Source organism: Peromyscus maniculatus, chromosome 10, assembly GCF_049852395.1.
Source record: "Peromyscus maniculatus bairdii isolate BWxNUB_F1_BW_parent chromosome 10, HU_Pman_BW_mat_3.1, whole genome shotgun sequence".
NCBI classification, from domain to species: Eukaryota; Metazoa; Chordata; class Mammalia; order Rodentia; family Cricetidae; genus Peromyscus; species Peromyscus maniculatus.
The window spans coordinates 67,714,520-67,730,156 of NC_134861.1; the positions used below are offsets into that span (position 1 = coordinate 67,714,520).

The 15,637-nt window shown below is 40.4% G+C and overlaps 1 protein-coding gene across 2 annotated transcripts in view; it reads right to left on the reverse strand.

The window, feature by feature from the left end:
• Positions 1-15,637, reverse strand: part of Corin (corin, serine peptidase) — a 218,938-nt gene that overhangs the window by 161,153 nt on the left and 42,148 nt on the right. For both annotated transcript variants that reach the window (XM_042257503.2, XM_006979681.4), the window contains exon 3: positions 3,698-3,901. In XM_042257503.2, the coding sequence (XP_042113437.1) occupies positions 3,698-3,901 (204 nt within the window). The remainder of the gene's footprint in view (positions 1-3,697; positions 3,902-15,637) is intronic.

Sequence of the window (15,637 nt, forward strand, 5' to 3'; positions counted from 1 at the left end):
ACTAAAAAGATGGGAACAACTCAGGTACCTATCAATGGAAAGATAGACAGATAAAATGTCAGATTTTCATTTGACGGAGTATGACTTAGCACTAAGATGCTGAGAATGATGAGGATGATGATGTCATCATAGCTGATATGGATGCACCCTGAAAGCACTCTAAAAGAAACCTCTCTGGTCTGATACCCTTCTGCTTATGTCCAACTTTTTAGTATTGAGACACCATGTTGTCACCTACAAAGTTCACACTGAAAACCACACAACTGAGTTTAAAAAAAAAAACCAACATTTCAAAAGTGCTAAATCAGCTTTCGATTTTGAGGCACATTCGTAGCTATCTTTGGCCAGATGCAGACCATGGGCCTCAGGCTGGACACACCTGCAAGTTTCAAAATGAACAAACCCATGGAGACATAATTAGATTAGCTTAGGCTAGGGATTGCATAAAAAAAGAGCAAGAGATACAGCATTTTTTGTAGCAAAAAAAATCAAATTAGGGTGTAGCGATAATTGCACAACTTTATAAATACATTAAAAACTGCTGAGTTGTCCACGTTGTAAAGGTGGACTTAATATATTGATGACGCCTTATGAACAGTTGCTTTCTTTATTAATTTGTCTTTGACAGTTCGGTCCGTGTATAGAAGGCATTCTCACAGACATTCCTTCTAGCTCTCTTACTCATCTTATACCCTACGGGTCCCCCCACCAGGTTCCCAGGCCACTTTCATGTCCTTTGCTTGTGGTATTGCTTTGTAAAGGCAGCTATTTTTAAGAAGTGAATGAATGAAAAGAAAGGCGTGCTTTTATCTGAGGTAGAACATCTAGGGGCTAGCTACCAGAGGGCTGAGAAGAGAACAGAGCCCTTCAAGTCCTCAGGACAGCCATCCACCTTCCAACACTTGACCAGAGCACGTAGGCTACTTCAGCGTGAACCATGCTGTGTGAGCCCAGACTTCTTGTTAGCCAGGTTCCCCTTTACTTCAACATGTGTTTAAATACTTACCATACATAGAAAGAGAAAACGTTATAAATTGAAACCCAGACATAGCAGGCAACTTAGAAAAATCTCTTGCTGAAATACAGCATTAAAGTTTATGGTGGGTCACTTCCTTCTCTACATTGCCCATGGAGTTCACAGAGACAGTAAAGAAACCCCAGAAGTACAGTGGGTTACATCAAGACACCTCACATGCAGAAAAGCTGGGGTGCCACACGTAAAGCACAGTTATGAGGTATATTCCAGTCAACACTTTGTAACTGCAGAATCTTTAGCTCTGGCATGGTATGAGGGTCCCCCAGGAGGAAGTGTCTTGGAGCAAGACTGTTTCTAACTACCTGTGGACAAGAGCTGGCCAAGAAATCCAGGTAGAATGTCTGTCTGGTCATGGTATTTCAGGACCAACATCCACTTAAATAGCTTTTACATATGCCCGAAAATTTAAAAACTCTTGATTGGAGAAATGTAAGAAAACAGGGAAAATACAAAAACAGTCTTTCTGCAAGGTGTTACTATAGAAAGAAGACACTAAATGATACTTTAAAGTTGGTTAAACAAAATCAAGTAGCAGAAGTGTGATCAGAGGCCAATAAAATTTGGGACAAATCATATGTTAACATTTTCCAGTGAATATACTTCACCTATTCATTCAACTAATTGCTTTCGTATCAGAATACCATATGGCTATTCATCCAAAAAAAAACCAAAAGCCAAAAGCAGATGACTCTTTCTATTCTCCCAGAGCCTGAGATGTGTGCAGTAATGCTCTGAGCACTGTAAAGGAAACAATCAAATTCTATCAGGAAACATCGGCACTCAAGAGAGCACTGACCCAGGAGTCCTCAGATCTGAGACGCAGCTTCACAGCTGCCTATTACCAAGCAAATGACACTGGACATGTCAATTTGATCTCATGCCTTACAACCTGAAGTGTGCGCTTACCCATCCTGTAAACCTCATCAGTTCATTATGGGGCTCACATCTAAATATGCCTCGAAAACCGTCAAACCCTCAGCGAGCTCAGACCGGCACTCTCACCAGAGTGCTTGGAAATAGAAGCTCCTGGTAGCCAATGGCTCCAGTTGACGTCGACAGTGTATCAGGACGTTCCCTGGCTAGTAGCTTGCAGTCAAACCCGGGAGCAACACAGACGGGCAACCGTCAAAGGCTCTTCATGTAACCATTGTAATTTCACCTGGATTTCATCTCCATGTCAAAGTAAGTTCCGAGCCAGCCAGGGGAAGAGAAACAACTAGTCAGAGTTCTGTCAAAACTCCCAACTGAACAGCAAGCCCCCTGTGTTTTCTTTTTTAATCTCCCGGGTATGTGCTCGTCAAACTTACTTGAGTCTTAATGAATGACAGAGCATTCAAACTACAGGCAAATCCACTTAGAGGAAGAGAAGAACAGTTGCTGTAATTACGACCACATTAACTGGGCTGTTTTTATGTAAATGACTTCTTCACTCCTGATGGAAAACACTGTCCTTGAGGGTAATGAAGTGCTTGAGCAAAATATGAAACCTCAAAATTAAACTCCCGAGGAAAATAATTTCAACATGGCAGATATCTCTGTCAGGTCATAAGCATGTCTGCCTCTGGATCCCTGGTGAACACTGATTCTAAAGAGGTGGCTAATACCTGTAGGTTCACAGTGAAATCCAAGCAGTCTGTCTCTTTTGAATATGGAGTAACAAAATAATTCTGTTTTTTCTCAAGCGCTAGCAAATCCACACCTTGATAGCTAAAAGTCAACTTAAGCTTTCCCTTCCTAGTTCAGAATGAAAATAAATACTCTGGCCCAGACTAGGATATGATTTCCTCTTGTGGGTGTCATGATGGGAGAGGAAACAATGTGATCACAGATGGATGAGTTTTATATAATTCCCAATGGATACTACCTTGCTGTAGGGAGTTAAAATAAATAAATAAATAAATAAATAAATAAATAAATAAATAAATAAATAAATAAAAGGCAGAACAACATCAGAGAAGGACTTCACACTTTTTGTATTTTTGAGAATGCCTTTGCATGCAAACCCATGCTACCAGGCCTTCTGGAGGTGGAGTAACTTTCCTGAAGGTCTCGGGCTGTCGAGGGACCGAGTCACATTCCAGAGGATGTCTCCATACTGTCTTTTCTCTCTCTGGCCCAGCTCTTTTTCTGGAAATCCTAACAACCCTTTCCTTGAAGTTCACCCAGAAGGAATTCAGCACTTGCCATTTTCCTGCAGGTGTGATTGTTTTTAGTCACCAAGATGTCAAGGAACTGTCACCACCAATAAAAGAAGGGGGCAGGAGACAAAGAACACGGACACACCTCTAAAGCAAAAACGGGTGAGTTTTCAGTCATGCTCTCCTTTTCTTGTATGGCTAGGGACTCCCTCCAGCAAGGTCCCGAGAACACAGTAAGTGACCTCACTTACCAACTTAATAACTTCTAAATGAGTAACTTTCACACAAGGCTCGTAATGGGGCAAGGAACTCTTACAAAGGGCTATAGCTCAGAAATGTTGACTGTTCCCTACTCTATCTCAGTCTTGCCCACAGAGTTGCTAGCATTTCGGACTTAAAGGACAGGCACTCGGCTAGGCCTCCTGAATGAATGGCTCTCATCAGATGACCTGGGAGGGTGACTTCACAGCCTTTGTCAGTTGTCACAGACAAAGGCATTCGTGTTCAGCAACTTCAGACTTACTTGTATCCCTCGGACTCTGGTCCCCAGAGAAAGGAGTAGCTCCAGGTGTCCAGGCTGGAGTGGATTGGCTCGGGGGCATCGTGGGTGTCCCTGCGCTCTCATTATATACTGCAGTTGCAAGGAAAACACCAGGCACTTGAACTTCACCATCAGTGACGAAAGGTTCACTGCCATTTGATTTAAAATAAACCTTTTTTAATGTTCCTGAAAGACAAAATACATACACGGATATGTATTTTTTAAACATTTCTCAAAATATTTATTCAAAAAAAAAAAACAAAAAAAAAGTAAACATCAAGAAAATGTTAATGTCATTTGCCTATCTGTCATCGTACCCAGGCAAACACAAAAAGCAAGACAACAGCCATTAGAGGCATCATTTTCCTGGGGACAGTGACGAGTGATTGTTTCTTCTCTCATGATCAGATAGCTTTCAAGGAAATTGTTGCTTTCTCCAGTACGTCAGATGTACGGCTGTGTCTGGAACACAAAGATGTGGGGTAATTCTATCCTAGCTGAGACTCACCAGGAATAAAACATGGGGAGTCCAATAGTGTTCTTTTCCCATGGTCTCAATTTCTCTATGTCACACATCATTGCATGGCCCTGAACCCAGGACACATGCTTCACATGGCCCTATACTGTACCGGCCACCCAAAGACAGTGACACCTGCTTGCTTTCAGCCTTATATTTTTCCAGGGTTTAATTAAATTTGGGGATAATAAAAAATAACCAGAGTCATTTACTACAAAATATCATAGAAATTGAACTCCAATTATAGCAACAAAAAAAAATGGAGAAGGTAAATTACTTTCATCTTTAACCAAAACAGCATAAATATATGAAATAAGAGTCAATAAACTACAATTATTAACTGGTCACATTCACAAAACAGAGAGCCAAGTGTAAGATTATTGATAATTCCCTTGTTTTTTTTTTTTGTTTGTTTTTTGGTTTTTTTTGTTTTTGTTTTTGTTTTTTTCAGGCAGAACTTTCAAGAACTTGAAAGAGATCATGTATTTTTAACTCCATCAAAATAGATTGTAGACTATGCCTTGTGAGCACAGCACTGTAGTCGAGCCCAACAATGAAAGCAAAGGAATGTGACATTGGCCCTTCCTTAGAAACACCCAAGGGAGAATTTTTTTCTAAAAAGCATTTACAGTGAATGATCTAATTGGATGTCACTTTTCTAAATATTCCCATGGACCATTAAACACAAAAGAAATATAAATACAATGTTTACTATCAGTCTCTAGAAAAAGAAAAAAAACTTTTGTCTGCGTAAAGATAACATTCACTCCAAATCAAAATAGCAAAGCAGCTGCCTCTGGCTAACTGAGGTCAACAGATTCATCTGCCGAAGGACTCTAAATAAAACGCTGGGCAGAAAAGGAAGCCTCGTGACACAGGTAACACACTCTCCAACCACGAGAGGCTGCGAAGAAATGTCAGGGGCACATGGAGAAGCAAGGCACCCGTTCCACTGTTTTCAATTTTTAAATGATTCAGAATCTATCACCGATCACAAAAAAAAAAAGCACATGTAAGCTTCATTGTCATATAAGGTGCATTGCCAGAGTTCAATAATCTTACATTCAGCTCTTTGTGAATGTGACCAGTTAATAATCTGAGTTTATTGACTCTAATTTCACATATTTTGTCATTACGTGGGATTTCACTTCTGTGTGCATGACTCCCTTTCCTTGTTTATTTCTGCATAGATTTTTCAGGTAACATATTTCTGTTACTGTGGCTGTAGAAGAAGATCCACTAAGTTGATTCTTACCATACTAACCCTGAGCAGGCAGCAAGCTCCATCAGCATACTTCCAGCCCATGCCAATTCCTTACATCTGCACCTCTGAGTAACCCTACTAAAATCGGTTCCTTGCCATAGGAAAGGCTTCAACAGTTGTTCATAATATTTTTGTGATCACTAGTCTTATTAATAATCTTGCTTATATTTTTAACCTCACCATGGTGGTGGACATGCTACTAGGATCTGCTTGGCCGAAGCAGTCCTTGGAAACAATGGTGTTTGGAGAAAACATTAACTTAGAAAACACATTTCTTTAAAATAACAGGCAGCTTCCTAGCCATTGCCTCTGTGTGGCAATACCATTTGTCAGCATACAGAGAGAGATAATATTCAACAGTTGCTGAAGCTGATATTCCTGAAGGATATGGAGGAGGCAGGGGAAAGAGAAGAGAACAGAGAGGAGGAAAAGAAGAGAGATGGTGCAGATGGTGGGAGCTGGGGGCAACTTAAAGGATGCACTTTTAAGAGTCAGAACTTCCTAGACAATTTGTTTTAAGCATCTCTGGAAACTGACCACTTCCAACACAGCTGGTCGCCACCTAGTAAGCATTTTTTGAAAGCATGAGAAATGAGAAGTCAACAATACTAAATGATTTCAGCTAGTACCACGATGAGGACTGTAGAGATGCTGAGCCCTGGGGGTCCAAAGCACAGAGTTCATTCTCCTGAAGTCACCCAGCCTTCTCTCCATTCTGATCTTCTCGGTGCTGGAGTGAGCAGTACAGTGTCTGCAGCCTGCCCACCTTACTTGAAAATCCCATCTCTGCCACCTTCTACACTTAGTTGGGCAAACTCTCAAGTACTGTGAGATAAGGAAAATAGAAGCACTCTAAAGTTTAGAGGCTCGCTGTGGAGACGTCACTCGTCAATGCTTGTGTATAAACACTTCAGCAGCTCTTAGCTCATAACAATGCCTCAATAGCTGTTAGCCATTTCTATGCAGCAACGGAAATTTTATCTTAGTACTATTAAGACATGATGAAATCTCAATTTTCTTTTACTACGGTATGTTCCCCAGCATCACAAAATGCTAAATCTCCAAGGTTAAGCACCTAGTACACTTTTGAAGTGAAAATACCACGGTTCTTTCAAGCTAAATTATCAGTAAATGGTGAATTGCATCAAGGTTGTGTGGCTCATAAGCGGATGGGCTCTGAAACAAAAACAGATTTCTGTGTTCTTTCTCATTAAAAAGCATTGTTATTATGTGGCAATTATCATTAGAGCTACAGTTACTTCTTAGACCTTTTTAAATTAATTGTTTTTGTTTCAGAAGAAGCCTCTAAAATGGGTACATCTGACTTCTCTGAACCTATGACTGTGTGGCTTTGTATACCTCACATAACAAAGGGGTGTTGCAGATACAATTAAACTAAGGATCTTAAGTTGGAGCATTATCCTAGATTTTCAACAAACTCTAATATACTCTCCCTAGAAGGGGTCCTTCTAGGCAGAAAGCTATAGCATGAATCTTAAAAGGTCTTATTAATAAAAACAAACCTGGGAGCCAGGTATTAGGGTGAATGCTGAAAGATCAGAGAAGCAGAACAAGCCACAGCTAACCTCACCTTGCCAATTCCTCAGCTGATCCTGTTTCCTCAAACTGGAAGCCTCTGTGTCCTCACACAAATGGATCTCAGCTGAACTGCTGCTAAAAGCCCAAAAACTTAAAAAGGCACTAGTTCCTGGTCCTCGCACCTTATATACTTTTTTTCTTCCTGCCATCACTTCCTGGGATTAAAGGCATGTGTCACCATGCCTGGCTGTTTCCAGTGTGGCTTTGAACTCACAGAGATCCAGACAGATCTCTGCCTCCAGAATGCTAGGATTAAAGGCGTGTGCTACCACTGCTTAAACCTATGTTTAATATAGTGGCTGTTCTGTCTCAGACCCCCAGGTAAGTTTATTGGGGTGCACAATATATCAACCACAGAAAGCTGTGTGTTTTAATCATAAAATACGGGAAAGACTCAATGAGACAATGTTCCTGGAAATTAGAATAGGTAATGAAATGGATTACTCCTCTAGGACTTCCAGAAGTAATTTTGCCCAGTGAAACCCATTTTGTATTTCTGGCCTTTGTAACTCTAAGGTAACAGAGGTGTGCTAGAAGCTACCAAGAGTGTGATCATTTGTTATCGCAGTAGTAAGGAACTACTACAGGCTGCTAAGGCCCTTCACTATAAGCCTAGCAAGCCTATGAAATGAGCAAAACCATGTAAGCATTCCTTACAGAGTATCACAGAGAAAGCAACTGAAATTTATGATGGCTAACTTGTCCAAGAGCAGCGTTAGGACACATACACACACATAATACTAATTCTCACTCTGAGCAATAGATAGATAAACAGACCGATAGATCCATAGATAGACAGATGTCAGATAGATAGATAGATAGATAGATAGATAGATAGATAGATAGATAGATAGATAGTAGACAAATGATAGATAGATAGATAGATAGATAGATACATAGATAGATACATAGATAGATAGATACATAGATAGATAGATACATAGATACATAGATGATAGATAGATGATGGATAGATAGATGATAGATAGATAGATAGATAGATAGATAGATAGATAGATAGATAGATAGATAGATAGATGATAGACAGACAGACAAACAGATTATTATATGCTTGCAGAATCTTCCTTTGATGGTATGATTTTATCTTTGTGTCTTTGGATGTGTGTAACACATTTACTTCACATTCTCCATGTGCCAGGAACTGCATAATTATTCTCTCTGGGAACATATGACTTAGTAACATGTTCCTACCATCAACATGTGCATAGATTACTCAAGTAAAGCAAGCATGAAATCCAAAAAATACAAACCGTGTGCTTTGAGAACACCGTGTATAGGATGGTCTGCTGGCTAAAACTGAGGAAAGTCATCACCCCATTTGAGAAAGTCGGAAAGTGTTTCTCAGGGAAAAGCATCCTTGGACATCTGCAAGGAGGATTACGGAGTTTCTAGATTGGAACAGAGTATTTGTGAGGAATAAGAGGGATGATAATAGGGAACAAGACATTTTCTAAGCAGAGCAAAAGGCACAGAAAAGCCTCGTAGCAAGTAACGAAATACGGGGCGCACACGGGGTACCAGAGGAAAGGCTGGAAGGCAGCAGAGGTCAGTCAGGAAGGTCAGCTTGTGTCAAAGGTTTGGAACACATCATGTTGAGACGACGAACTCTTAAGACCCTCAAGGGAATGACCACTGTGTCGGGGAGGTGAAGTTTAAAGGGCTCAAGTACAGAGCAGAATTAGGAGCCACTGTTACGATCTAAGTGAGGAAGCTAGGCTCTGATTCAAGGCAAATGCAATAAAGACAAATAGAACTTCCTTCCACAAGTAAAAAAAATGATAAGAGCAAGAGGGGAAGGTTTTCATACGTGGGACTCAGGCAGCACTCACACACATGGTGAGCATGCTGGTCCTCAGTGCTGTTCACCGAACACTTCATTCTGTCTCCTTCTAGTAAGAAACATGGAGGGATTGCAGTCTCTGGCCTCTTGGGTACAGCCTTCCAACAAATTTGAGGCCACAAGCAAAACCAACAAGTGTTGCTTCTAGGCAGAGGCATTTAATTGCTGCTATAACAGTCTCCAGACCCTTCACACAACAGCCACAAAGTTCGGGATGACGGCTGTTCCATCAGGTCAGACCCTGGAAGACCTGAATGGTACACACTCCCCAGCAACATCCCACAAATCACCTGTAGAGTGAGTGAGAAATTAGTCTTGTGCTGTTTTAAAACCACTAATGTCGTGAGACGTGTTGTTGTTACGTAACAATGTCTAACCAATCCTGGCTAATGAAAAGGATAATGGATAATGCAAACTCAACCTGTAGAGGTTTATGTTATTGCAATTGTTTTGCATATATTCAGTACAAAATCCCTGGCAATACTGATGGGAAAGAACCAAGCCAAAACAAGTAAAGAGCTCCTGTGGAATGCCTTGCTAGGCTCCCCACAAAATGCCCCCTCCGTCCTGCTCCCAGAGCACATATGCTTACACTTAAGGGAAGGCACCCCTGTGGAATTGTCTGTTTCAAGCCCCAGAAGAACACCGAGAACCTGCTCTGGCCTCCGCTGAAATTGTTTGTTGATGTAGAAATGATAAATGGAGTGATGGGAATGGGTGACGTGGCCAAGAAAGGAGTGAGGGTGAGTGAGACTAGAGCTTAGGACAGACACCTTGACATTCACTGGACAAATAGAGAAAGATGAGCTTAAGGGAACTAAACACAGAGAGAAGACATAGGCCCCTCGTTTCAAAGTCTGGTTCAGATAACTATCAGTTCCAGATACAGCATACTAGATAAAAAGACTTTGGTAGACTTGATAAGAAAAATCCACTAGCCTATAGAAAGAGGAAGATTTATTGCAGGGAGGGAAGGATATATAGAGGTCCAGGGATCTCCAAGTGGTATCACTTGTGTGGGGCCTGAGCCTGCATTCTGCAGGTCAGGGTCCCCATGAGGATGTGTTTGGTCCAAGAACTGCACTCGCAGTACAAACCCTTTGATCATCATTTCAGGAAACCCGAGGCGTAGATCTAACATCAGCCTAAGGACTTTATGAAGACACACGCTTGTGTTTGAAAACTCTCTGTTGGTGAATCTGTACCAGAAAGCCAAAGTTATGAAAAGAATCTGAAGATTTATATAAGCAATAAGAAATGAGGTCATGACAGATCATCAGGAACCTTATACTTTCTGGTGTAAATACGAACCTGGGAAGTGTTTCACTTGAAAATGATGCTCAGAATCCAACATTATGAGTTAAGAAGGTGAGAGTCTTCTAATTTCAAATGTTTATAAAAGCTATAAGCTGTTAGGAAATTTGCTAAGAGAAAAAAAGATGTAGTTCCTACTTCAGTGCTCTCAGATTCAACTAGCCGCTTGAGGGAAAGGAACGCCACTTTTGAAGACTATTTTTCTCTTGAGTTTAAGAGAAGTGGGTGGAAAATGTAAATCACATTCCCTGAGGTCTCTCTACCACTCTGCCTTTTCATTCTTCTTCATGTCAAAACGTGAAAAGTCTAACAAGCCATATATAAAGCATTCATCGCACGAAGAAAGTTAAAGAGGTGACTTCAGATCCCTCTCCATAAGCCTGCAGATAAAGCGAGAACAATTAATTGTCGACATTGATGAGTTTAAAGCTTTTGTACACGAGACTTCAACAGCCTGGGAAAGAAAGATTCAGCATCCTTCCAGTGAGACTTTTAGACCACAGTGTTGCTGAAACAAAACTGACTTGAGCAACAGTTTTAAAAGTCAGTTCAAGCCAGACCCCATGACTATTAAGATTCCATGGCACATATCCAATCCATATCACACTATTCTCTACACAGCACCAAATACAAGTGTTAAAAATCCCAACCAAAGGGTTGGAATGTGGCTTAGTAGCAAAGCATTGGTTTAGCACATGGGAAACTAAACCCCAACCCTCAGCCCATAGAAGTAAAGGGGGTGGAGGGTGGAGTCAATCAAGACATCAATGTCAAGATGAACAGTAAAAAGCCCTGACCCCATGTCCTCCTAAGAATACTATGGCTTCAAATCTTATGTTCCAGTATAACCTATTTTTGTGTGATTTCCTTTTCAGTAAAATTGTTCAGTTCTATTCTTTTTTCTGTGTGGATTCCCAGGTTTCCTAACACATCTTGTTTCAGAGACTATCATATTCTCAACTGTACGTTCTCAGCTCCCTCACCGAGTGAGTGTACATGTTAGTAGAAAGGGAGGAGAGTCTGATCCCCGTTCTGCTCTATGGGTCCCCATGTCTGCTGTGATGCCAGCGCCTATGTGGTTTTGATAACTCCACCTTTAAAATTCATTTTTTAAATCAGCAAGTGTGATAGCCTCTAACTTTGCTTTTGCTCAAAATTGCTCTGGTTATGTGGATGACTGTGGTGATATTTTATTTGTACTGAAATGTTATTTTAATTTTATGTTAATAAATAAAGTTGCCCTGGGGTCAGAGCTATTAGAGCCATAGTAAGAGCGTGGTGGTTAGAAGAGCTAGGTAGATTTCTGTGTGTTCAGGGATACAGCCAGTATTGGAGACATATGCCTTTAAGACCTGGAGGGCGGTACTTACAGGCAGTGATGAGGCAGTCATGTGGTTGGGTTTACAACCAATGAGAAGGCAGAACAGAAAGATTATTTAAACAGGGACACAGGAAGTACCTCCCTCTCTCGGGGAAGCTCGGAGCACTGCAGGAGGTAAGATTTTATCTCTGAGCTCTGACCTCTCGGCTTTCTCTTTTACATTGGCTCTGTGTTTCTTATTTTAATAATACGATTGGTTACATCTACATCTGGCGCCCAACGTGACAAGAATCCATTAAAAACTGCTTGGGGCCGGCTCCCTAGCCGGAGCAGCCGGCTCCCTAGCCCCGGCCCAGGTCTGCTTGGGCTCAGGCTGGACTGTGAGCTGCTTGCTTAAAGCCAGTGCTACAAACAGCTCAGGCCTGCCCTGCTAAACAGGGCCCCTGCCTGTAAAGCCAAGCCTTGACTCGGCTCAAGAGGGAACAAGTGGCTGGCTTTAAGCTTTAGCCGGCTACCCCTTCGCTTTCACTTTCACTTTCGCTTTCGCTTTTGCTTTCTCTCTTGCTTTCTCTCTGTCTCTCTGTTTCTGTCTCTCTCTCTCTCTCTCTTTCTCTCTCTCTGGATTCACACCTAGGACACTAGGTGGCTCTTTTGAAATTCGCTCGGATTTCTACTGTTCTACGCAGATTTGGTAAGTCATAAAGGAAACTATTTAAACGACAAATTTTTTCCACATTTAAAAAAAAATGGGTTTTCTGTGTACATTGGAAGAAAATTGGGTTTTTGAAATTTTAGGCAGTCTGACAATGGAACAACTATATGAGAAGATTAATGTTGATCGAATTATGCAGTTTATCACCATGCTTATTCTCATTTTACTATTTAAAAAGATAGTCGATTTAAGTGCCAGGATAACAGCTTTAGAAAAACCTGTTAATTTTAACAGTGAAGTTGGTTCAAGTTTGGATCATAAGGTTACAGAAAGAAAGCCTGTTTTCACACAGTCATCCTTAATTTATCCTGTAACCGTACAGCAGATGCCTGATCAAATGGCTACACAAAATATCTGGGCTCCAATTGAACTGATGGATTTTAAAAGGTTTAAGGAGGCAATAGTATCTTATGGCATGCATTCCCCATATGTAAAGCAAATGTTAAACTCTTGGTCAACATATAATAGGATTATACCACAGGACTGGCAGGACCTTGCACAAGCTGTTCTGGAACCCAGCCAGAGAATTCAATTTCTAACGTGGTTTAAGGAGGAAGCTAGAAACGTAGAAACACAATGGAGGGATAAAGGAATACAAGTTTGTCAGGATCAGCTTATTGGAGAAGGCCAATATGCTTCAATACAAACACAATGTTTATATGATGTTCAAACCGTAATTTTATGTCGAATGGCAGCCTTGAATGCATGGGACAGAGTTGATGAACCAGGAAAAAAACCTGAGTCATTCACAAAGGTTATGCAAGGCCCAAAAGAATCTTTCACAGATTTTTTAGAAAGACTGGCTTCAGCAGTAAACAGAATGGTCTCAGGATCAGAAGCTAGTAAGGCAATAATTGAAGCTTTGGCATTTGAGAATGCGAATGCAGCATGCAAAAGAATAATCAGGCCGTTAAGGGCAAGATCTGCACCTTTGGAAGATTGGATTAGAGAAACAATTAATGTTGAGGCTGATGAGCATGATGATACGTGGGTAGGAGAAGTAATTTCAAAAGGTTTGAGGAGTGTTAGATGTTTTGGGTGTGGAAAGCAAGGACATTTTAAAAGGGACTGTAAACAGGTCATTCCTAGAAGCAATGTTTCTTCAAGGAACAATGGCAACAGAATGCCCCTTCCTTCTGGAGTATGCAGAAGGTGTGGTAAGGGAAAACACTGGACCAATGAATGTAGATCAACAAAGGACAGACAGGGTAATCCTTTGCCTCAGTTTTCGGGAAACTCCCGGAGGGGCCTCATGCAGGCCCCCATAGCAAAACCAGTTCAAACCTTTCCTGCAGCTGTAGAGGAAATCCCTGCTCTGAGCGATTAAATAACCAAATGACTATTGGAATAAATCATGCTGGTCAGGATGATGAAAAAGAGAGAATAGAAAATTCAGGAGAAAACATAAAGAAAATTTTTTGGCAAACTTCTATTAATGAACAGAGACCAAAATTAATGATAAAAATAAATGGTGTTTTGTTGTCTGGTCTGGTAGACACAGGTGCAGACATTACCATAATTGCACCAGAATTTTGGCATCCAGCTTGGCCTCTTCAAGAGGTAAACGTTCAACTGTTAGGAATTGGGACATTATCTGGAGTGAAACAGAGTGCAAGATGGCTGGAATGTATAGGTCCAGAAGGACAGAGAGGAAAATTAAAACCATATGTCGCTAACATAGCTATGAACCTGTGGGGTCGAGACTTGTTGCAACAATGGAATACTCAGATTAAAATCCCTCCAATCTCAGAAACAAATCATAAACTAGCACATGTTTCTGAGAGAAATATTAGAAGGCATTATTTTGAGTGGTCACCAGCCATCCATATTATACAAGAACAGGGCACAACAACTGATAATCCTCCAAAAATACCAACAGCTCTACCTTTAAAATGGTTAACAGACAAGCCTGTATGGGTTCAGCAATGGCCTTTAACAACAGAGAAACTCCAGGCTTTAGAAGAGCTGGTAGAAGAACAGCTAAATGCTCAGCATATTGAACAGTCAACCAGCCCTTGGAATTCTCCTGTATTTGTTATTAAAAAGAAATCTGGTAAATGGAGAATGGTAACAGACCTTAGAGCAATTAACAAAGTAATTCAGCCAATGGGCTCTCTACAATCTGGAATTCCTTTGCCTACTCTGTTACCAAAAGGATGGCCTCTCATAGTTATTGATTTAAAAGACTGTTTCTTTTCAATACCCTTACAAGAAAAAGACAAAGAAAGATTTGCTTTCACAGTGCCTACTTATAATAATTCTCAACCGGTTAAAAGATTTCAATGGAGGGTCCTCCCACAGGGAATGTTAAATAGCCCAACTCTGTGCCAATATTTTGTACAACAGCCATTGGAAGTGATACGTAAAACATTTCCTAAATCTATAATTTATCATTATATGGATGATATTTTACTAGCTGACTCGAATGCAGATACTTTAGAAAGAATGTTTGAAGAAGTAAAGAAAATTTTGCCTTGCTGGGGATTACAAATTGCTCCTGAAAAGATACAAAGAGGAGATTCTATTAATTATTTAGGATATAAAATAGAGCTACAAAAAATTAGACCCCAAAAGGTACAAATTAGGAGAGATAGACTACAGACTCTTAATGACTTTCAAAGATTATTTGGAGATATTTCTCATCTACGAACTATTGTTGGGGTAAAAAATGATGAACTGACTAATTTGTTCAAAACCTTAGAAGGTGACAAGGACTTAAATAGTCCAAGAGAATTATCACCTGAAGCTGAGAAAGAATTGGCCTTGGTAGAAAAGAAAATACATGAAGGGCACGTGGATCGTATTGATCCAAAGCTGGATTGCATTTTGGTTATTTTACCTTCTAGGCATTCCCCTACTGGAATATTAATGCAGAGGGAAGATATTATATTGGAATGGATATTTTTACCAAATAAACCAAATAAAAAATTAAAAACTTATGGGGAAAAAATCTCGGACTTGATTTGGAAATGAAAATTGAGACTTCGTCAATTAGCAGGAATAGACCCAGCAGAAATTGTCGTACCTTTAACTAAGGAGGACATTGAAAAATTATGGACAGAAAGTGAACCTTGGCAAAGAGCTTGCAGTAATTTTTTGGGAGAAATTAACAGCAAATATCCCAAAAGCAACAGAATTGATTTTATAAAGAGAGCTGATTGGATCTTGCCTCGAATTGTACGGCAAAAACCCATATCTAGAGTTTGTACATTTTATACAGATGCCAACAAACAAGGAAAGGCAGGTTACAAATCAGAAAATTTAAGTAAAGTGGTACAAAGTCCTTATAATTCAGTGCAAAAATCAGAATTGTATGCTATTCTGTTGGTATTAA